General features: G+C 41.4%; 1 protein-coding gene across 2 annotated transcripts in view; it reads right to left on the minus strand.

Annotated features, from left to right (window-relative positions):
- The window catches only part of Pde7b (phosphodiesterase 7B), a 318,247-nt gene that overhangs the window by 132,879 nt on the left and 162,273 nt on the right, over positions 1 to 23,095 (minus strand). The window contains exon 1 of one of the 2 annotated variants that reach the window (XM_021174160.2): positions 15,824 to 16,309. The exons of the other annotated variant lie outside the window; for it this stretch is intronic. Within the exon in view, the coding sequence (XP_021029819.1) occupies positions 15,824 to 16,061 (238 nt within the window). The 5' untranslated portion in view covers positions 16,062 to 16,309. Of the gene's footprint in view, positions 1 to 15,823; positions 16,310 to 23,095 lie in introns of those variants that run through there. 2 annotated transcript variants of the gene reach the window in all.

A 23,095-nucleotide genomic window follows, 5' to 3' on the forward strand; every position in this document is an offset into this window, starting at 1 on the left:
ATTGGAAATGTAATTGAGGAAATTATGTAATAAAAATATATATAAAAAAAAAAAAAAAAAAGAGAGCAAGGCTGGGTCACAAATGCTGTCAAAGATGAGCTTGCATCATGAGAGCAGGGGCTCAGGACCGAGGGCCCCCTGTAAAGCAGGAATCCTCAGTCACTCTGGTCTCCAACATGGCTGGATGGGCCTTAAAATACATTAACTCCACTAAGAGTTGTCAGGGTATACAGTATAGCTATGAGTGTGTGGCACGCTTGTATCTGCGGACATCTGAGCTGCAGGCTGCAGGAAAGTGCAAACTTAATCCAGCAGTTGATAGCTAGGGTTCACTTTCAGTTTGGGGAGCTGCTAGAGAGATGCAGCTTTAAGACGTTAGGATGCATAACGTGTAAGAAGCTTTGCTGGCACCGTTGAGACTCTTCCTCCTTTCCATCCTCCTGCTCCTTGGACACTTTCGGTTTTGTCCAGTCTTCCTTTCCTTTTCTTTTGCCCCATCAGATTTTCTTGTATGTTTTAGCCTTACAGGACTCTTGTTGGGCAGATTGTGCTTAACCAAGGCAAGAGTCTTGTTTTCTTCCTGTGGTTAACCCAGTTCCTCTAGCCCCAACTGTTACCCGTGCCACACTGGTAACCTTACTATGGAAGTTGACTCGGCAGTCAAGGAGTTAAAGATGTCTGGACTATAGCTCCCTGTGCATTTGAATACTCAGTGGCTAGTCATTTTTGTAGTGCATAAGAACAAATCCTGTTGTTTCCAAACTTGCTGTGTTTCCTTCCGTGTAGTATGTGTCTCTTAATCTACACATGTACATTATAAGTTTTTGGAATCATTGGGTTAATTAATTTTTAATAGTTTTTTTTTGTAAATTGAATAGAATATTAAGCAAAGGTTGGGAAATGGGTTCAAGTAAAACAAAACTTGCATTTAGATGTATTATGTTAACTCTGAACTTTCAAGCCACCATTCAGTTTTTAGTATCGCTACCTGTGCTGAAGGGACATCAGTGAACTGAAGGACTCTGTCTTTGTATGCAAAATAAAAGGAGTGTCCCACAGAATTCAAGGCAAAGACTCAAGACTGATGTGCGAATTGCTTAGAACAATTTAGCAACATTGTATACTTAACAGGTGAGTGTCTGCCACATTATAATGTCAGATATGCATGCCAGGATGGGATTCACAGAACTTCCTGAGTTGGACATTCTGAGGGACAGTGCTCTGACCTGACAGATGCACAAGGTTACAAACCTTTTGTCTTGGTCTCTTCCAAATCCTGTGCATGGGCTTGATCCCTGCCTGGGTCACAGCAGCCCAAAGAGAGACCACCTTTCCCTCAGCATCCACACTGAGCAGTCTCTTTGGAACCACCTTCCACTGAGATGGTTCATAAAACTCTTCTCAAGTTGCAAGTGGCACACCTAAATAGCTGCTTATATTCTTTAGAAGGGCATCCTCTGTTACTACACAAAGATCCCTCATCAAACATTGTCCCACACACTCAAAGCCAGGAAAAATGTTTTTCTTCCTGAAGATAATGGATGTTGTCATCTTTTCTGTCTCTTTTTTTGCCCTGCCCGCTAAGAAGTTCAGATGTCAGCTTTCCTTAATTCATTCTCATAATTGTTTGCTTTCTCTTCTACTTTATGTAGGGCTTTTGTTACACCATGACACAATGACTTTATGACTTTGCATAAGCTTTTATAAGCTTAGAACTGTTTTTAGAAGTAGGTAGATATAGAGCGAATAAGTTCTTATTCTTAACCCTTTTTGTTTAAAAATTGTATGGGGTATTATTTTATTTTTAGTGTTAGATATTAAATGCAGAGTGTTACATATACTAGGAAAATGTTTTTTCCATAAAGCAACATTCCCAGCCCATTATTAACTCTTGATTTAAACTCTTACCTTACCACTTGAGTAACCTATGCATGAGATTTCTCCCTTCTGCAGATTATAGAATGGTTGACTTCCACATTTCTGGTTCTGAAGTTAAAAGAACTCAGAGGGGAGAGTGCCAGTCTAATTTATATTTAATCAGCCCACTAATTTGTTGTGCTAAGGAGTTAAGGAGGCCAAAGAAAGGTGAATATAATAAAGATGTTATGAAATGGCTTGGGTCTGGTAATATATCTTTTTAGCATTTTAACAGGGGCATACTGCATAGCCACAGATTTGTTCTGAAGATTGGGAAAGCTGAACTTTAGGAAGCAAACTCCTTTTGAGATGAACCAGGCTTTTCTTACCTCTTATAAACAGTTAGTTGTATCCAAGGTTTCTAATACACCAAGCAAGACAAATTTGCCACAGGGCCAATTTAGCAGCTCTGTGTAATGTCTTTGAATATCTTAATGTTGACACTAGCTCCAGAATTCAAAATTTCAGGATCTGCTTCTTGGGGAGAGAGGAGAGCAGAGGTCAAACAACACCCCAGTTCAAAGGGGCTGAAGATGCACTTGGCGTATTTGGGTTGGCACTCTGGAGCCGCGGATGCTTGCGATTGCTTATCTGACTTATCTAAACTGCTGACGTCAAAAGAATTAGGCTAGGAATCTTATGATTACAGCCTTCCTTGTGATCTTTTCTGGTATTTCCTGTTTCCTGTCAGGCCAAATATACTTTGAGAGTAGGTTATTTTATGGCATTTCACTGTTTCTGCTTTGGCTAGAGCCAGGGGTACAGGGAGCAATGGGTAAAAATAATTTAGAACAACACTGGAAAGCCCTGACCATCCCATACCCCTCACTGACATTTCTTTTTAAATATTAAAAAAAGTTTCACCGTGACTTAGAGTAGGCTTAGCTCATCTTTGACAGCATTTGTGACCCAGCCATGGTACGTGAAGTGGTAGAAGCCACTTTGATAGTAGTATTTCTGTTAGTTGTTTTGGTTAGCCAGGCAGGTTGTCCACACTGCAATGCAGGTGGCTAAGCAAACTTCTGCACAAAGGGAGGGGTTCGGAAGAAGGAGGGAGAAAAGTGTCCCCTGCAAAGGCTGAGCTCTTGTCTTTGGGGGCTACAAGTAACTTAGAGAAACAAAGGAAAGCAAGTGGTCGGGATGGGCTTTTCCAGTTCAAAAGAATCTTGTCTAAATGTTGCTAAGTCTTTACTCAAGTACTGAGCACAGGCCACGGAGGACAGTCCGTGCTGTTTGCCAAGGATTGGACACACAGAGAGGCTAATTCACACTGGGTTATGGGCAAACACTGCATACTCACATATTCTGGGGGTGTGAATGTTTGCACTTTGCAGAGCCCAGAGGACAACCTTGGGTGCCCAGGTGCCGTGCTTCTCTTATTTTCTGAAGCAGGGTCTCTCATTGTTGCAGAACTCATCAAACAGGATATTCCAGGCTGCCAATGGGCCTGGGAACCCACTTTCCTCTTTATCTCCCCAGAGCTCGCCTTACTAGTATGCTCCGTAACTCCCAGCTTTCTCGTGTGAGTTTAGGGGACTTAACTCAGAACTTCTCTCTTGCTAGGGAAGTAGTTTAATGACTGAGTGATCTGCTCAGCCCCAGAACACACTTCTCCATCCATCACAAACTGGCTCAGACTGGACCAGCCTTCTGAAACTTTGATGTAAAAAGAAGCAGCGTGATTATGGGAAGGTGACCATGACTTATGATGGTCAATGAATCAGAAGGGTACACTTCTGTCTCCTCCTCTTACATATAACCGCCTTTACCAGCACAATCTCTTTCTCTTCTGGCATCTTGATGTAGTGAATACCTGCCCTGTAAGTATATCACACTCAGTCTAGATGGAAGAAAGAAAAAGGAGGGGTTGGGACTTTCCCAGACGTTTGATAATCGAAGTTTGATTTCTTTTAAGTTCTAGGGTTTAAACCTGGGGCCATAGGCATGCTAAGAAAGCACTCTATATATTTGGTTTGAAAGTTAAAAAAAAAAGACATTTCTGGGATAGCATTGGAAATGTAAATGAGGAAAATACCTGATAAAAATATTTTTTAAAAAAAAAGACATTTCTTTTTGCCCTTCCTTCCTTCCTTCCTTCCTTCCTTCCTTCCTTCCTTTTCTTTTTCTTCTTTTCTTTTTTTTTAAACAAATACATGCACACATTTAAATGAAGAACTAGAGTGTTCCTTGTCTGAATTGCTCGGGACTAGAAGTATCCCAGGCTTGGCTTTTGGAATACTTGGCATTATACAGAATGAAACATTCTCGGGGTGGGACCTAAGTCTAAATGTGATTTTTTTTTTTTTTGCCTTTTGTATACGCCTTTTACACGTACAATGAATGTAGTTTTGTAAAATACTTTTTGTGTGTGGCCTTTTCCTCCTGTGGTGCTATGCTGATGTATGTTTTTCATATGATTGATACTCAATCTGTAAACATATAATGCTCTTGGTTCATGTAGAGGTAGGTAGACTTACATAATATAATCACAGACGTTAAGGACTTGAAAGGAAAAAGGATGGATTAGATTGCATTTAGAGGGACTGTCAGCCACTTTGAGAAGAATTTGGAACTTGACCAACATAGATAGTGTGGTTGTATCCATAGCCTGGCTAGCTGATGAGACCTTCCTCACGTTAGCCCTGTTCAGTGAATTGTCATCTTTGGGGCCCTGAGTATATTATGTACTTCTGTAGGTTTTTAGTTTCTTCATTTTAAAAGGAGTAGTTTAAATAGATGTTTTTAAAGGCCCATGTCCATTGTAAAATTTAAAGAATTCTATACTTTCTACTTATCCACTTTCAATAGCTCTACAGGGATGAAGAATTCTCACCTACATGTCACCTGATCCCTTGAAAGTCTTTCTGTTTTCCTTTATCCTTCACTCCAAATCTTGTAACAAGGTAGTTGATTGCGTTGCACCCCCAACCATCTCTTGAACTTTTCTTTGCATTAATTCCATCCTAAAAGAGAACTTTCTAACATTTTGTGGAGATTTTTTTTCCATTGTAAAGATACACTTATAGCAATCAGAATAAAACAGCATCTTCCTAGGTGACCCTGGAAGGTGGCCAGTCAGCCAGTGCCTAGTTTTCATAGAGTACCTGGCACACACATGTGATCACAGGTGTAATATTTTATCTAAGTCATTATAAATGACACAAAGCCTGTTTCTAGTGTCTACTTTATCATCGACTCTGTAGCACCTTCACTTGGAGGAATTGTTCTTTAAAAATTATTTTTAAAATGGCAACCTCAAAACAGGGAGAAATATGACAGGATCAATAGGAAGCAAAGGCTGGTTAGGTTTTGAAGAATAAAGTCAAACAGCGTCCTGAACTGGAGGAGGAAACTAGCATTCTATACTGGCAGCTCTACATAGAAGACTCAAGAATTCAGGCATTCAGGATGGATGACTGAGTGATCTGCTCAACCCCAGAACACACTTCTCCATCCGTCCCAAACTGACGGATATTTTACCATATACTAATATGGTAAAATACTAATATGGTAAAATATACCATAGTATATTTTACCATATACTAAAGTATATACCATAGTATATTTTACCATATACTAAAATTATTTGTATAGTATTTCTCATTTCTCTCTGTGTCTCTGTGTCTCTGTGTCTCTATCTTTGTATAAGTTATTAGGAACAAAAGGAAAATATTTACCATGTCAAACTTTTCAACATATACCAGCATGGTCACTGACTGTTAAACTTAACAGTCATAAATTCCTCAGGATCTCTTCATCCCAAGCCTTCCTTTTCATAGGCCACTGTTGTCACAGTGATCTAACAGGAGGATTTGTCTCATCACATCCCACTCAATGATGTGACTGTTGCTCATTGTCTGGAAGCTACACTCCTTAGAAGAGCAGGTCAAACCATTGACATCGCAGCTTCTTGTTTTTCTGACCTCACCTGCGTTCCACCCTTGATAGAAGCTCTCGCTGCAATCTGCCTTTCCCAGAGGCTCTTGCATTTCCTCCTACACTTTTCCCCCATCCTCTTCTAGCTCGTCTTCATTTGCAGATATATAACCTACCTTAGGGAATATCTCAAAAAATTACTTTCATTCTGATCCTTATTGCCCACTGTACAGACAGGATCAATCTCTCCCTGTGTGTTGATAGTTGTCATAGGTTTTACTTCTGTAACTCTAGTATATCATGTATTACATTCATTTTATCCACGTTCTCTGTTTCTATTTATCCTCTATTTACTCATCTACTTTAATATCTTTTGTTCATGAGTTTTAATTTTCAAAGAACCCAAAGAAAATATCTCACACATGATGACCACTAAAATTTAAATGAAGGATGTTCCTAACCCTTCACCTTGTTTCTGCAGATGATTGCTTTATGTATTATAAAATATATCCCATTCTACTTTTATACCACAAGCTGCCTGTGTGTCTGTATATTCTAATGATCCATAATGCCTTCTCTTCTTCCTGTCCCCATGATTGCATCAGTATGCTCTGCACCCAAATGATCCGATCCAATCCAATCCAATTCAATCCAATTCAATTCAATCAAATTGCTTTATAAGAGTAAACTTTATGATTCTTTTCTGAATGTCTTGAATAACTAACCAGTAAATTTAGACCTCAGTTTCTCCTAAGTTGGAAATACATCATTGATTCTTGGTCATTGGGTAATATAAGAAACTAAATAAATACTAATAAATACTTGCATATGATAGTAAAACACTATTTTGCATTCTTTAGCCTCAGAGGATAATTGTATATTTTTGGAGGATTTGAAATATTTAAAATTTTCTTTCTTTCTTTCTTTCTTTCTTTCTTTCTTTCTTTCTTTCTTTCTTTCTTTCTTCCTTTCTTTCTTTCTTTTTAATTCAATGATTTTCATTCACATTTTGCCAGGCCTGTGTTACCAAGACAAACTGGGACTTCCTATTTTAAAGAGGGCAGAAAGAATTTGCTTCCTACTTTACATATCTGGAGAACATACCATTTCCTGGTTGTACATCAGTTTGGCTTATATGTGTTTAGGAAACTAGACATAGATCCAAGAGAAGAAGGGTGGGTGGATCACCATTCAAAGGAAGTCAGGGTTCTAACATCCAGTAAGAGAAAGAGCAACAGGTCATCTCTCATGTCTGCCATCTTGAAAGAGGCAACTATGATTCCAGTTCCAAAGTTAGGAGAACATAAGGGTCCCTGCGACAGTTCTGGCAGTTCCCAATTGCCTAGAGGCCAGGAGTCAAAAATGGAAGGGAAGAGGGCAGAGAAATTTCCAATGAACACATTCAAACAGTGAAAATGTAAGAAACCTGGGCAGAGTACAAGACAATCCATGATTGCGACACAATTCCAATTAGTAGCAGATAGAAGATTTATTTATTTATTTTATGTATATGAGTATACTGTTGCTGTCTTCAGACACACCAGAAGAGGGCATCAGACCCCAATTAGAGATGGTTATGAGCCACCACGAAGTTGCTGGGAATTGAATTCAGGAATCCTGGAAGAACAGCCACTGCTCTTAACTGCTGAGCCATCTCTCCAGCCCCAGTAGCAGATAGAAAACCACAACTTTTCATATGGAAACTAATCAGAAAGGCGTGATTTACACAGATCTTGTTTCACCAGGAAGTGGTGGTGAACGCCTTTAATTCCAGCACTTGGGACGGAGAGGCAGGTGGATCTCTGTGAGTTTAAGGTCATCCTCATCTGAATTCTGGGACAGCCAGGACTTCACAGAGAACCCCCAACTAACCTCCCCCCAAAAGAAAGAACAGAAATCACTAAGAAGCCTCTTGTTGCATGTTTCATATGCATTCAGCTGAATGTTCCGCAAAACCTTGAGATGGTTGCCAAAGTGTGTGTGCATGTGTGTGTGCATGCCTGTGTGTGTGTGTGTGTGTGTGTTGGGAGCATTCAGATGCAGACCTATGTCATGGACAAGTATTCACAAGACAACCCGAAGAGACGGAACACCCTGTTGTTAATTAGAAAGATGGGTTTTCAGAGGTACCTATTTTGATGTATAGGGGTTCTGTGAGATACTTGGCATCATCTCAAAAGACTCAGGGAAGGAAACAGGAAAGAGGAGCTGTGCTTTGCCTTTGATGACTGCCTTGTATGATTGGTTGAAAAGAGAAATAGCTATTCTCTTACTGTACCCAAGGCTATTCACTTCTTTTCTGGTTACTACCTTAGCCAAACATTTATACTTATTACTCAGGGACAATCTCATCTTCATTTTGTTTTATTTTGGCTCTTATATCTTAGTTTCTGTTACTACATTCAAGAAGCCGCCATTCAGTCTCTCTTGAACTTTATTCTTTATCCCCTGTTCTAGCAATTTCTCTCTCTTTTTTCTGTATTAAGTTGTGTTCCTCTGACTCAGGGCCATCAGCAACTCAGTCTCTCTTCATCTTTGTCAAACATTTGCCAAATTGCATATGAGCTGATTTTAAGTTTTATCCTTCTACTAGTGATAAGATGGGATCTGCAGGCTCTAGAGCTCCCCCAGAACCCAAGTATCACTGCTAAAGTAGCAAAACACTCAAGACATTCAGGACAGACTTTGGCTGAGACACACTTGGAAGGGAGGGCTTGGAAATCTGTAGTTTGAAGAAATTTAGGGCAAGTGTAAGGATATAAAACTTATCTCTTAGAGCAGTTTCTTAGCATCTTTGAGACAGATATCAGTTCCAGAGAGGCATGTATGGAAATGCCAAGAGAGACTGACAGAAAAGGAACACTGCTGCCTGTATCTGTAGACTATGGCATATAAAGTCCCAGGTACTGTGTGTGAGCTCTGTTTACTGTTTTCATTACGGTGAGATGAAATCTGCTTACTGTGAAGTGTACCGATGACCAATGCCAGGGACTGCAGCCCACGCAGACAGAGCACTAGGGCAGAGCACACACTCTCAGCTGCTTCTGTGTCCTCACTTCTAAGGCTGTCCTTTTAGAGATTAGCTCGATGTGAAAGTCCGTGCTCCCATGCAGTTAAATGGGGCTTGTTCAAAGCAAGCATGACAAAAAGGAGAGGAAATGAGACTGTCTCGAGGCAGAGGGCATGGGAGGAACATCCGTCAGCAGCAGCAAAAGCTCATTGGTGGGGCCAGGTAAACAGCAGACTGCACAGTCCATCTTTGAAACCATGCTGGAGAATGCGCTGAGTGTTACTTGTAAAACAAAAACAAAACAAAGCAAAAAAACTACCAAACAAAAACAAACAGAACACGACAAAAATAACAACCACCACCACCAACAAAACCAATGCCCAAACCAAAGCAGCTTGGGAAATTTTATGTATATCATACAAGAGATCCAAACATAGTACTTAATTAAGAATTATAAAAGCATGCCCAGAACTTAAAATGCATTTGTACTTAAAGTTTATAATTATCAGTAAATTACGACTTCTATTGAAGAACAAAGTACTATTGTACATTAGTTTTGAATTTCGAAATTCACTCCTGTGTATTCTTTTACTTTAAGAGCTATAATGACTAGTCCCAATCTGCTGTAAGAATAGAAGACTAAAAACGATTCCACTAAAAGGAAGAACGCCAATTCCTGTTTCTCGAATTATCTGTTCTTGGAGAAGAGGTACTCATTTGTGCACTTAATGACAGCCTGCAAATGATTTTATTCCTTCTGATAATATTTCTCACATATGAAAATGCATTTGAGTGGCTGACAAGAAAAACATGTTAGGGAGAATACAAAGAAAATAGGATGTTCTCTAGACGTTTAAAGAACAGGGACTCAGGGAGGGAGGAAGCAGACAAACACCAACTATAACAAAATAAAGTGTTTGCCTGTGAAATACGTATTAGCAAAGTTCTGTGTGGGTCTGGGAAGGCACATGGCCATCTTGGGTCATTCATTCTGGCCCTAGGACTTCATGTGGGTAACAAAACCCATGTACGTCCAAGTCCCTGGGTAAAATGGCTAAGTGTTGGCACATGGCTTATGCATATCCTCCTGTGTTCTTCAAATCATTTCCATCTCTCATATAATCACAATACTGGAACAAAGTGTAAATAGCTACTCTAGAGCTATTTAAGAAATGACAAGCAAAAGTCTGTATATGTTCTGGACATGTGTGATTTTGTTATTTTTATTTTCAATCCACAATTGACTGAGTCCCCAAGTGAAAACCCCACAAATATAAAGGGCCAACCATAGTTCAGTAATCTTAGAAAGGGTTTGTGAAGGACCCGGAATATGGGTATTGCCTTAAAGAATAGGGAAACTGGGGACCTGGAAGAAATTCATTTTAAGCCTTGGTGACAATGAATGGAGAGCTGAGAGGAGGTGGTGGGATTCTCGAGGAGGAGGAGGAGGAGGAGGAGGAGGAGGAGGAGGAGGAGAACTCAGAGGCCATCAGTGACAACCAAGCCTGGGAAAGTGAGATTGTCCCGGGGAATCAAGAGCCCTATGAAGGATGAAAGATCGAGATTTTTCTTTGCAGACAAAGGAAAAATCAGTGAAGGATTTTGAAGAAGGGTGAGGTGAGGAAACTATGGTTTTAACACTGGTAATCTAAATCCCAGAGTTGAAGGAAGAGATGTGGGGAATGTACTGTTGTTGGACACAACAGCAAGATTCCAAAGAGAGCAACAGGGGTCCAGGCCAGAGCCCCTTGAGTGAGTGGAGGAAGGAGGGTGTGAGACGGCATCCAGGAAAGAAAGAACTCCAGTGTATACATGCTATGTATACAGTGTATACATGTATATATATAGTGTATACATGGTATGCATTTACCAAGGATGGAGAGAACTCCAGTACATACATGCTATAGTCAGCATTTACCAAGGATGGAGTAGTGTTTAAGGTCTTTCTAGATTGATTTAGCAGTATCAGCTTATTTAATCCTCTTAATAACCTTATACAAAGGTTCCTATTATTACCATTTCCTTTTATAGAAGAGAGACTGAACTACCATGGGGTTAACATGCCCAGGGTCTCAGATAGCCCATTAGTGTGCATGCAGGATGTAAACAGCTTTAAATCTCAATTCTATGCTTACAGTCTCTCTAAGCCTCCCTCAAGGGCTTGGAGCCAACTGTGATTAGGGAACAGGAGAAAACTGTGTTACATTTGAATGTCTGTCATTCAGAAAAAGGAATTAATGGAAAGCACATGTCTGGTTCAAAGAATTTTTCTTTTTTCCTCCTCCATTTTTATTGACTATTTATTTATTTATTTATTTATTTATTTATTTATTTATTTTGTGTAAGGCAGGGTCTCATTCTGTAGCTCAAGTTGGCCTGAGACTTGTCATGTGGTCCAGGATGGCCTCAAACTCATGGTGATTCTCCTGTCAGCCTTGAAATGTTAGAGTCACAGTAAGATCTAGCATACCTGGCTTGTCTTTTGGTTTGGATTTGCTCTTATGTTCCATTTAGAGGAGGGATGACATCGTCAATGACATCATTCAGTAAAGCTACAGACCAAATGTCGGGTAATAGGCTAATGTCCACAGGCGGCAGCCTTAGAAAAAATGTTATGAATTAATATTAGAATATCCCCCCGTTGAGGCTAATTGATTCTTCCCTCAAAGCAATTTGTTCTGTTTTGAACGAAATCATTAAGCCCCGATGAGCGTTTGAAAGGACATATGAATTTTTATAAGTGTGCTTTCTCTCACCAGCTCTCCTGTCAATATTTTGAGTGGATGGAGAACTTTAAACTAGCAAGTGCTTGTTTTCACACTGAAGCTACAGGCAGAGCCCACGTTCATAAATGCACTACCAGTCTTCTCTCATTAAACCCCTGATTCTTCTTTCAGCTAGTGTCGTCTAGCACAGTCCCCGGTATACACTAAGCATCTGATAAATGTTCCCTGAATCATAATGATTAAAGTGCTCACTCTTCAACATAATTTATGTCATGCCTGTTACTTAAGACACTTTTAAATGCCAGGCTAAGTGTCAATTTAAATCGTAGAGTTCTGGATTTTCTTGGAACCCTTTGGGAGATTTTCTTGTCTGTCTGTCATTTGCTGCTCAGGTACGTTTCTGATATTTGTGTTCTCTTGGAAGTACATGACGGGCAAGAGCTAGAAAGGAAATGGGCTGTGTTCTTTCCTTCAAACGAGTCCTGTGCTTTCTTATTTTTCTGCAACCAATGCCCATTAAAATAAGAAGAGATTTAATAAATAAGTAAAACATAATACACAATCCAGGTTGGAGACACCAAAAGGGAAGGAAAGTATATATAGAATTTGGAGTTCTGTGGTTGAATCTCAAAGTCAAATTATCTATTCAAGTAAGAACAGGCTCTGCTGGAGGCATCTGAACTTATATCTGCTGCTGCTGAGAATCAAAACTGTCACAATGTTTGCACCCCTAGTGTTTGGGAAACCAGTAATTCTTTACCCACTTCCATCCATCCCCACCCCTACCCCCATTTTTGATGCCTGCTCTCCAAGTGCTGCTGGAAGCTTTGAGGGCCGGAGAAGACTGTTCTCCACACCTTCTCAGCACTGGAGGCTTCTACCTAAAGCTAGAGCTCTTCCCTCCATAACCAAGCAGAAAAACGTAGGGAAAACACAGTCCTGACATTTTAAATGATACTATTATATTTTGGTTTGATGGAGGTTTTTTTTTTTTAATTTTAATTGTATTCAAACATTTTGGAAACTGAAGTGCTTGTACGGTTTCAGATGCAGAGGATTCTTAAAGTCAACAGTCATAACCACCTGTGTTAATTAGCTACCCTCTAATAGTCTGTGAGCTTGTCTTTACAGGGAAATATTATTTTTGGTAAATACGCATACTATGATACAGAAATAACACATATCAGTAAAAAACTTTTAGCCTAAATTAAATATAAAAACAAGTTTTTTAACTGAGCTTTTGTTTTTTCTTTTTGAATCATGAGTTTTGCTCCAACAGCAGATAACTACAGAAACCACATCCCACCTTAAGTGTGAATCTAAACACCTAGCCTGTGTTCTGTTCATGTAAGTTTTGTGACTCGGACTATTAAGATCCCACTCTGGGGGAATCGTGAGACAAATGTTGAATCTTTCTGAACTATTCACCTCATTTCTAAAACACAGGGACTAGCTAATTAGATGATCTTTTGCTTCAAGAAAGGAAAAACAGACAAGAGTCCTAAGAGTGTTTCTCTCTTAAACTACAAGATGGAACCCAGTAACTGCCGAGGCATTCTGACTTTGGTTATTGAGTTATTAGTCCTACTCTGGAAACACCTTTGAGAGTGAGCCACACCTGGGGCAATGACCAGTTTAGGGTCACTCTCCACACAGCCATGCATCTCATATGGTATGAAAGTTCCCTCCAGCCTGCTGCCTAGAGCAGCCACCCAGGGCATGCTGACCTGTCACCTCCCTAGCCATTCCTTGCCCTCTTCTGCCTTCCCTGGCTTGTAATTCACTGTAGCTCATCTTGAATTTCTCATGAATGGATATTTCTATTTATTCTCTCATCTTTCCTTTTTCATCCTTTTATTACCTAACAAAATACCTCAGCTGTTTCACCATAAAGAACAGAGTTCTAGTATTGTCTAAAGAAACATGAGTACAAATATTAGTGCCCTTCACAAGGGAGAAGGAGCCAGTGGCTTTTGTCTTTAGAGTCCTATAAAGTGACTACTGATGCTGTTCAGAATTTCTGCAATTTTATGGTTTTTAAACACTTAAGTCTAATCATCTGTTATCACAGGCAGTCAAAAAATATACACAGAATTTATAATATTGAGCTTCCCTTTTTTCAGTAATAGCATGGAAAAATGTTGCATGCGACCTATCAGTTGCTTTCTGGGAAGATGGGAATGGAGGGCAGGGATGCTTGAATTTGATTTTGTAGTTTGAATAGAACATTTTCAGTTGGGTGAGCCAAAGAAAGACATTCGAAGCACAGGGCGAGATTTGGAGGCAGGCACCACTTGATGCACAGTTTCTTAATAAGGTTGTCAAGTTTCTGTTGACTGAGGATTGTGAGGTAAGTGATATAAGGGGATTCATGTAATTTGGATTTACTTTGGTGCTTTCTCCCACATCTCCCCCACACCACCCCATATACAATGGAAAACAAGCCAGGCTATTACTGCCTAGGTCTAATGGTGGGAATGATGACTTTGAAGAGCACTTGTGGCTTGCAGAAAAGACACAGGCAGTGGCCAAAGACAGGCTGAGGGCCAGAAGGAAGGCGACAACTCAGAAGGCAAAGCCACACATCTCCAGGTTCACCATCCTGGCCCTGAGCTGATGGGTGAGAGGGTTTTGTGCTCACATCAAAAATTGTGAGACTTTTCTTTCCCTGAGAAATGGGGGTGGGGGTGGGGGACAGATGAGGCAAACAGGCATCCCAGAGGAGGCATTTAAACTGCCAGTCTCATTGCAGGCCAGGTGAAGCAGATGTGGTGTGAGTTAGGAGATGGCAAGGGGCAAGGGAGGAACCAGTGGGAAGGTGTGAGAGGCTCAGGGTCAGGCATCTGTCCACATGACATGTAAAGAATGATGTGCGACTTTCCCTCACAGACAGGCTGGCAAGCAACGAGTGTGGACGTTTTATGAAGGGGAGTCATTTGAAATACGAACTTTAATCATCTCAGTCAGCTACACGAAGCAAGGGTTAGCACAGCTGTGGTGCCTTGCTTGCATCCACTGCCTAGGTGGCTTCGGTCTCCCTTGCCCTGCTACATGACATATGAATGGCTTTCCCATTACCTCATTTCTTCTGACCAAGACCCACTTCCATTGGCTTCCCACTTGCAGATGCCACACAACCTCAGGCCACTGTCTCACTTTTCCTTTCTCAGTGCCCAGATACTCATCGTTTAGTAAAGAGCATTCGTTTCTTTTCTTCCTCCCAGACTCCCCCCGCCCCCAGCATTACTTTTTAATAGTATTCTTTATCAACGATTGATTTGGCAACTTAATGGAAAACAAACGACAAACCTCTCTGCAACAAGTTATCTAAAACAAAACCAGGGGGAATTTTTATTCTCAGCCCATTTCCGTGAGAAAAAGGGAGATGATTTTGGTCTGTCTTTCTGCCTGTCCCATCACTCAGTGCCGATGGCATGTCAGGATTCTGCTGCACGGAGATGGCCGGGACATAAAAGGCATAAACACACTCCTATGACTTCTTCTCCAAGGACCCACTTCTTTCTACTCACCAACAGATTTCCCCAGAGGAAGGGAGCACCCAGCCACCAGTTGTGGCATTTGTAGTTTAAGAGCCCCCAAGGGTATCTTGGCTCCCCTCCCCATTAGACACACAGGAAAGATCCAACTGACTGTCCAATCCCAAACAGCACATTCTTATGACATGAAAAAGCCCTTCTGACTCATCATCACCACACTTGTGGATGACCTGAGCTTTCTTCATCTCTGTAGGGGTATTATTCATCACTTGCCCAAAGAGGAAACTGAGGCAGAGTAGTTGAGTAACTTGCAAGGATTGAGAAAGCCTGCAGACCACACTCAGTTCTAGAAGCACGATACACATCATATGTTGCATCGTTGAAAACTGGAGGATACATTTTTTTACTTAAAGACATGCAGATAGCAACCTAAAGGAATTACTCTTTTGGAGACTCTGCTAACTATGGACAGGAAATATTAGGAGTAGGATGGACATTAAAGAGAATCCGACTGCACTCTCTGCCGTTGGGATCCGAATAGCAGAAGGTTTGACCTGGTTAAGTCCGCAGGGCAAGCCTGCAGCAAGTTGACCCGTATTCTAAGATTGTTGATTTCCATTCTAATACTCCTGCATCTATCACGCTCAACATAGAGATGCTTTTACAACAGAACAAACATTTGTAAGTCAGCCCTTGAACCCTGTCCGCACAGCTTGCCTCCCTTTCTTGACCCAAGTACTGGACCCAGAGTGATGAGACCTGTCCGGGTTACCTTCTGCACTCCACAGTCAGTTTACCTGGGAAGCTGTGGGAAGCATCTTCATTTTCCAGAATGCCTCTCGGTTTGGTTGCCTGTAGCTCACTTTTGGACTTCCAAACCAGCTTTACCATCCTGATCATCTCTGGCAAGTCCCAGGGTAGCGGCCCCTGCTGGCACCCCGGCCTGCTGCCGAGGGAAGAGGGTAGCACAGCTTCTGGGGCTGTCCACCTCCTGCCTAGTTCTGCAGAGTGGAAGTACCGCTCTAGCACAGGCATTCTGCCCTGTTCCCCAGAAGAAGAGGTAGGGCTGCCGCCGTCGCTGCTGCTGCTGCTGTTGTTGTTGTTGCTGCTGCTGCTGCTGCTGCTGCCACCAGAGGGGAATTTCTTCCCGGGCAGCTGCAGGCAAACCCGCGTGAAATCCTCTCCAGCCTTGGAAAGACAAGCCTCCTCCAGCCTGGCACAGCCTTTCTGGCTTTCCCAGCCCCTGCACAAAACACTGGCGACGAGAAGAGACCGCTGCACCGCCTAAGGTTCCTCACTGCTGAGAAACCGTCTCTGGACTCCTTCCTTCCTTAGAGATACAGCGCATTTTCCTCTTCTCTCCCAGGCACTGAATTCACAGCACTTAATTAATCCCAGGCTACAGCTGGAACGACAGCAGGAGTGGGGAAAGCCATGGAGGAGGCTTCAGCCTTCCCTTCGCCTTCCCTCTTCTTCCTCTTGTTTGTTTTCTGGGAGCTTTTTTTTTTTTTCCCTTTTTTTTTTCTTTTTTCTTTTTGCTGCTTGTCAAGTTTGTCAAGTGGCTCAGCTGTGAAAGACTTCAGGCAAAGACTTGGGGCCCCGCTTTGCGTGACTCTTTGAGGGCCCCCCCCCCCCTCACAGGCTAGTTATCTGGAAGTGTCAGGTGAGGGGTCAATCTATGGTACAGGAAGCCTAGAAGCTTCCCAGACTCTGGTCGTGCAAATCACAAGGAACTTTGAGCAAAAATCCGGGAAGCTGAGCTCTGGAGTGCCTCAGCAGCAGCTTCTCCTTGGGAGGGCCTGGTGGGGGGCCTGCCTTGTCTGTTCACAGTGCTGCACAGGATGGGGGTGGCTGGATCCCAAGGACCACAGTTCAAACACTCTCCTTCCTCCTTCCAGACCCCACCCACTTTACTGTCAAAGTTCTCTGCAAACTAACCGGGTTTTGGTCCATTAGTCAAATCCCTTTGTAACCTCAGCTGCCCTTCAAGTTGGAAGGAAATAACATTGAATCACATTCCAAAGCTGACTGGAAAGAAGTGGATTAGGGAAGTGTCAGAGTCCTTATGCATTTGCACAGGGTGTCTGTTTAGCTTGGACACGTGGATCTGGATGGTTAAAAACCCATTTTCAAAGGGCAGTCATCATTTTAAAGGGTGTTGGTAGGGGGTCATAAATGGCCTGAAAAAGAAAGTGTGGCTGGTTCTTTTCAAAGAGACCACACTGTGGGCTTAATATCTGGGCCACTGACTACTGTGTCCCCACCCCAGAGTGGAGAATTGAGGACAACTGTGGGCCAGGCCTCTTGTTTCCTGAGGTTCAGAGATGAAGGCGCTGACCCTGGAAGTCAGAGCCAACACAGCAACAGAGATGCCCCCTGTCGCTTATGTGAAAGGCCTTGGACATAAAGGAAAGTGGGGTGGTATTGGCGTGGCGTTTTTGCCAGCAAATTGGGTTTGTAGGAACAATTTGAACTTGCACATTCACTCAGAAAGGCCCTGTTTTCTTGAAAGACATTGTAACAATCCTGTCTTCCTCCAGGCTCAGTGTCTCTGTGTTGCAAAGGCCTTTGTTTTGCTTGGCTCTTTATTTTTGCTGATGTACAAGTTGTTGCTCCCGCTCTACATTCCTATGGCTGGTTGATCACACGATCCTTTGATGTTTCTTTAGGGGAGCATGGAGGAGATTTGGGGCCATCGCAGGCTGTTTTATTCTCACTGTTCTGCCCTCCTTGTGTACTCTGTTTTCAAAGTTGAAAGCAGTAAAGCTCATCACATTTTTTGTTACTCTTCTAAAACTATGGTTAGTTAATAAGTTTGATTTTTAATAATGAATTATTTTTCTCCTCTCTTTTCTTGTGGATAAAAAAGTATATTGTGAACTTGCTTTCTTTCCTAGTAGATGAAAAAGGTCAATACCTCTCTCTCTCTCTCTCTCTCTCTCTCTCTCTATATATATATATATATATATATATATATATATATGAGTGACTACTTTTCTGAGAATTTTATATTAAAATATTGCAGCTTTTCTATAACAACGACATATTCATACAACCCAATAGGCAGAAATCAGTGATCCACTCTATCTGACAGATGACTTTCTTTAACTCCCTCTGTTGAGATAAAAGCATTTATAAAGCAATTGGATGTGTCTGCAGTTTGACAGTTCTTCCATTAGACTCATGGCATCAAGCATCGCAGGAATCAGAGACTTCTATGTAACAAGCACATCTAGATGGCTGTCGCACTCCGCGCCACACTTCCTAAATAATGTCTTAGCCTCACTCCTCAGTCACAAACCTCCCTGACTTGAAGGGTTTCCTAAGTGTTTGACTATTTTTATTTTTGCTCAGTTATTTTGCAAGAGTACTTAGCATCAGGATATCCTGACCCTTGAAACAAAGGGGTTAAGAACAAAGAAGACAAACGTATGCTATGATATATCTCAGATGCTAATGGATTAAGAACACAGATCTTCCCTGTAGGTTTCTTCAAGATTATTTTTTTTAAAGCCAAGAATATACATTTCTACCACATCTTCTATACTGTCCCACATATTTCCTGGAATCAGAGAAGTTACAGAATGTTGGGTTATTGAATATGAGTGAATGAGATGCGTTAAGGCCAAGCAACCATCATTTCCAATTTTCATCCTTAAATGGGACCTACTTCATTTGAAGGTCTATGTGTTGAAAATGTTTTCTTAATTTAAAATATTTCCCCAATATGGGATTATGTTCCTCCCGGAGCAGAAGTGCAAGAATACCACAAGAAAGGTTGTTCTCAGGTTATTTCTGGCTCACACAGAGACAGGAAGTACAGGAAATCTTGCGAGAAAGCTTGGCTCAGGAGACTTTTGGCTCAAGAGCAGCCCCTGAGACCAGTGGGAGCTGATGAGGTGCTTGCTCTTACAGACTAAAAGCTCACAGCCACAGTGTTTCTCTGAAAGGTGGCTTTGTCACATTTTGTAACTAACCTCAGGCTAAGATGTCTCTGGTCTTTCAAATAGTTACCTTAGGAGAGTGTGCCTATGAAGTTGTGATTTCCTTCACTCAGTGAACATCACTTACCTTGAGATACAATGGAAGCCGAAAGTCTGAGCCACCCAGCTTGGGGAAACACATGAGGTGTTCTCTACTCATGAGACTTGTGAAGCAAAGCCTCATCTATTGGAGAATTCTCACCAATGTTGCTATCAGAAATTAATGTGCTACGTATGGACAGGAGGTTTCAACATAGACTAGTTCTGAACCCATCTTCCATTCAAGTAAAAGAAAAACAGGATTCTGTGTGTGTGAATGAAGTGTGATATGAACGCTCCAAATCCATCCAGCCTGTCCCAGCACTGGGGAGACAGGCTCAGTGGGTAAAGTCCTTATAGGGGAAGCATGAGGCTGCATGGCTCTCCACTGCCCATGGCAAAGCTGGTTGTGGAAGCCTACATCTGTAATCTGAGCTTGAGCAGAGGTAGGCAGGCCTTGAGGCAACCAATAAGGTGAGCTCAGGCTCAATTTTAAAAAAAACAAGGCAGAAAAGGGATAGAGGAAGACACCCGATATGGACCTCTGTCCGCCACACACAGAGACACTTACACATCTACACACATATGCATACACACACACACACACATCTATGCACATGTATGCATTCATCTACACATATGCACTTACACATCTACACACACATGTACACATCTACACACATGCACTTACACACCTAAATACATGCATGCACACATCTACATATATGCCCTTACACATCTATACACATGCATACACACATCTATATACTGCATACTCACATATATACACATGCATATACACATCTACACACATGCACACACACATATACACATATGCACTTACACATCTATATACACACATGTATACATCTATACACATGCACACATCTACACACATGCATGCACATATATATACACATATGCACTTATACATCTACATAATGCATGCACACATTTACACACACACGTACACACATCTACAAATATGCACATGCACTTACACATCTACACACATGGACTTACACATCTACACACATGTGTGCACACATATACACATACAGGCAAAGAAAAAAACACAGAAGGAAGGAGGAAGGAAGAATCGAGAAAGAGCTTATTCCAAAGGGAATTGGATTTGATCTTAAAAACTGCTCTATGGTTGCAGCTTATGTAAAGAAAAGAAATTGATAACTCCAATAGTAAAATTTATTGATTTGATCCTTGAATTAAATTGAAGAACTAACTGTTCATGTTCTAAGGGTTGTGAGAGTATTGTGTAGACTGCATGTTTTATTATATTATTTATTATATTATATCATATCATATATAATTTAAAATGGAACCCAACCATTTAAACACATCTAACATTCTAGCGAGCATCTTCTTACTGTGCAAACTTAGGAGCATATTTGTTGCCATTCCCTTTTCTATGGAGTCTATTAGCAGATTCGTCATTTTAGTGACGAACTCACCGAGATTTTTCTGGAAGAAATTTACCCTCCGTAGCCATCATTCATTATCTTCTATGAGTGAGGGTTCTGTTGTATTTCACACCTTCTCCTTCATCAATTCAGCTCAAATATAAATGTGTATGCTTCCTCTGCCCCTGCGCCCAACCTTTTGTCTGCTCTGGTTTCACAATCACAATTCAGATGCAGTCCAGAATGAGCAAGGAGGGAAACACAGGTCTTTTAACTTTGTTTAATACAGCCCGAGTAGAAGAAGCTCAAACAATTTACAGTGTCCTTCAAGAGAAATAGAAATGTAATAACTCTGGCCTTAGCTAATCTCAAGGAACTATGCCAGTATGTAAGGGAATGAGTTGGGCTACCAACCAACCATACAAGGCAGCATGGATTTCTACTGTCACATGGACAGAGGAGAGCGGGTGGGGTGAGAGGACAGACAGGAAGTAGAAGGGGCTCAGCTGACAGATTTGGAGTTCGATTTCATAACAGGTGCCCAAGTTCTACTCATGTCTTCTTCACTCTGCAGTCAGGTGAAGCTATGCTGCCCCTGGGTCCCTGGGTCCTTTCTCAGGAACTGGGAGCTGCTGGGCTCTGCTGCTAAGATCCCGGTAGAGGGGACTAGCAGGGTTCTGGCAGATGGCAGCCCTCTCTTGCCTTTTAGATATCTTAGGTAATGCTGAGTTTACTGTCTGTGAAACATTTTCAACAGCAAATGAGCCTTCAGTAGAGCAAGGGTGGAAGTCAAAGCAGCAGGAAGACTTGCTTTTCTTCCCTGAGTCTTCCCCGCTGCTGCTGCTGCTGCTGCAGGGGCTCTGTTCCAGCCAGGAACAGTGCTCAAGCCTGAGACCCAGGAATACCATGACTGGAGCCTTTTCAGGATTTTTGATTCTGAAAATCCATAATACTTGTCATAATTTTATATTTAAGTCTCTATGGAAAAAAAAAGACCAAACCAAGGAGTACAACAATGGAGGCTGTGAAGAGCCTCCAGGGCTCCTTATCTAAGGGTCACAGAAACTGCGTTTCAGAGTGTGCTCACCATTAAGTTTGACCTCAGATTTAATGTCTTATCTGCGAGTGGGTGAAAGAGCAGTAAACACCTTAGCCATCACAGAGCGAGCTTTTAAGAATTTAAATAGCTTAAAATGGAAATGTGCTGTAAAATTTAATATTGTTATTTTAAAAATTTAAGACGTTGTCCTTGGCTGGGTGTGGGTTCACATCTGTACTCTTGGCATTTGGGAAGCTGAGGCAGGACAATGACACTTTGAGGTCAGTGAGACCCTCTGTTAAGACAACAACAAAAATAACAAAGAAATAAAGCTGACAATTTAAGTTCAAATTTTGACTATATTTTTAAGTGGTTATTAAAAAGCTAAAAAGCCCAACCCATTTATCCTTAAAATTCGTCCCTTTGCAAGTTCATCCTTTTCATAAGAATACAGAAGTCTAAAACATTTAAAGACAGAGCAATGGACAGATATTATTGGGGCATGGCTCATAGGGAAAAAAAGTAAGGGATTGAAGAAATATGGAAACCTGCATCAAGTGAAAAATGACCGCTGTGCTCCTTGGTGAGGCAAGGACAGTGTGTACGGACAGAAGTGGGTCAATAGGCCAAATGTTCTTCCTAAGGGCAACACTCATGAATTATGTTTGGACTTCTAGCCTGTGTGATCTTTGTGTGTTATTTACTGCCATGTCTCCTGTGTAGAACCTCTCCACGGGGAACTGCTTTTCATCTACAGTGACTAACAGGTGTATTTGATGGCCACAATTGTGCTGCTTTGTGTCCTATGCCCTTACCGAGTATGTGTCTTCAGGATGCCCACTGTCCCATTTCCCCAGACAAACTTCTGAAAACCCCAGGCTATATTTGTCTGGGGTCTTTATTCTTTAAACAGTGTTAGAATCTCAATTACTCTTAATGGCTTTACTTTTAATCTGTATTTTTAACAGAAGCAAACTGTGCACAACCAAGTATAGTGTTTTAAACGTTTGAAATAGGTTTCTGCCTTCTTGTCTTTGTGTGTATATGATACACGTCTCCTGAGTGCTGTGGAGAATTAGGTTGGGTTTAGAAAATCCCAAGAAGAATGGAGGGGAATATTATCCTCAAAGAACTTCTGGAAAATGGCAAGGCAAAAGGTTTTCCTTTTTAAATGATAAAAACAAACAAGGCCACTAGTAATGTGTGGAAACATTTTTGGTACAAGCAATACAACAAAAGAAAAAGGAAAAAAAAATTAAGGACAAAGATTTCTAACGGGACCCATCTCTGCCCTTGATGTTCATTTGTGTATGTAGAGTTCAAAGTCAGCTTGGGAGAAGGAAGTTTCATCTAGTTCATGTGTGGGGAGTGCAGTCCTCCTGCTTCCCAGGATTCCTTCATTTCTCTTCTTGCTTTTATCTATTAGCTCTCTTAGTTATGATCAACAAGTGATTTCTATACTAAAAGGGGGTCTCTGGTAGATTCTGGAACAATGCTTCTCAAATGTTCATATGTGTATGGATAGCCAAAGAACTCTTTAACATGCAAATTCTTTGTGTTCAAACATGTGTATGAGTTTTCAAGTCATGC

Source organism: Mus caroli, chromosome 10, assembly GCF_900094665.2.
Source record: "Mus caroli chromosome 10, CAROLI_EIJ_v1.1, whole genome shotgun sequence".
Taxonomy (NCBI): domain Eukaryota; kingdom Metazoa; phylum Chordata; class Mammalia; order Rodentia; family Muridae; genus Mus; species Mus caroli.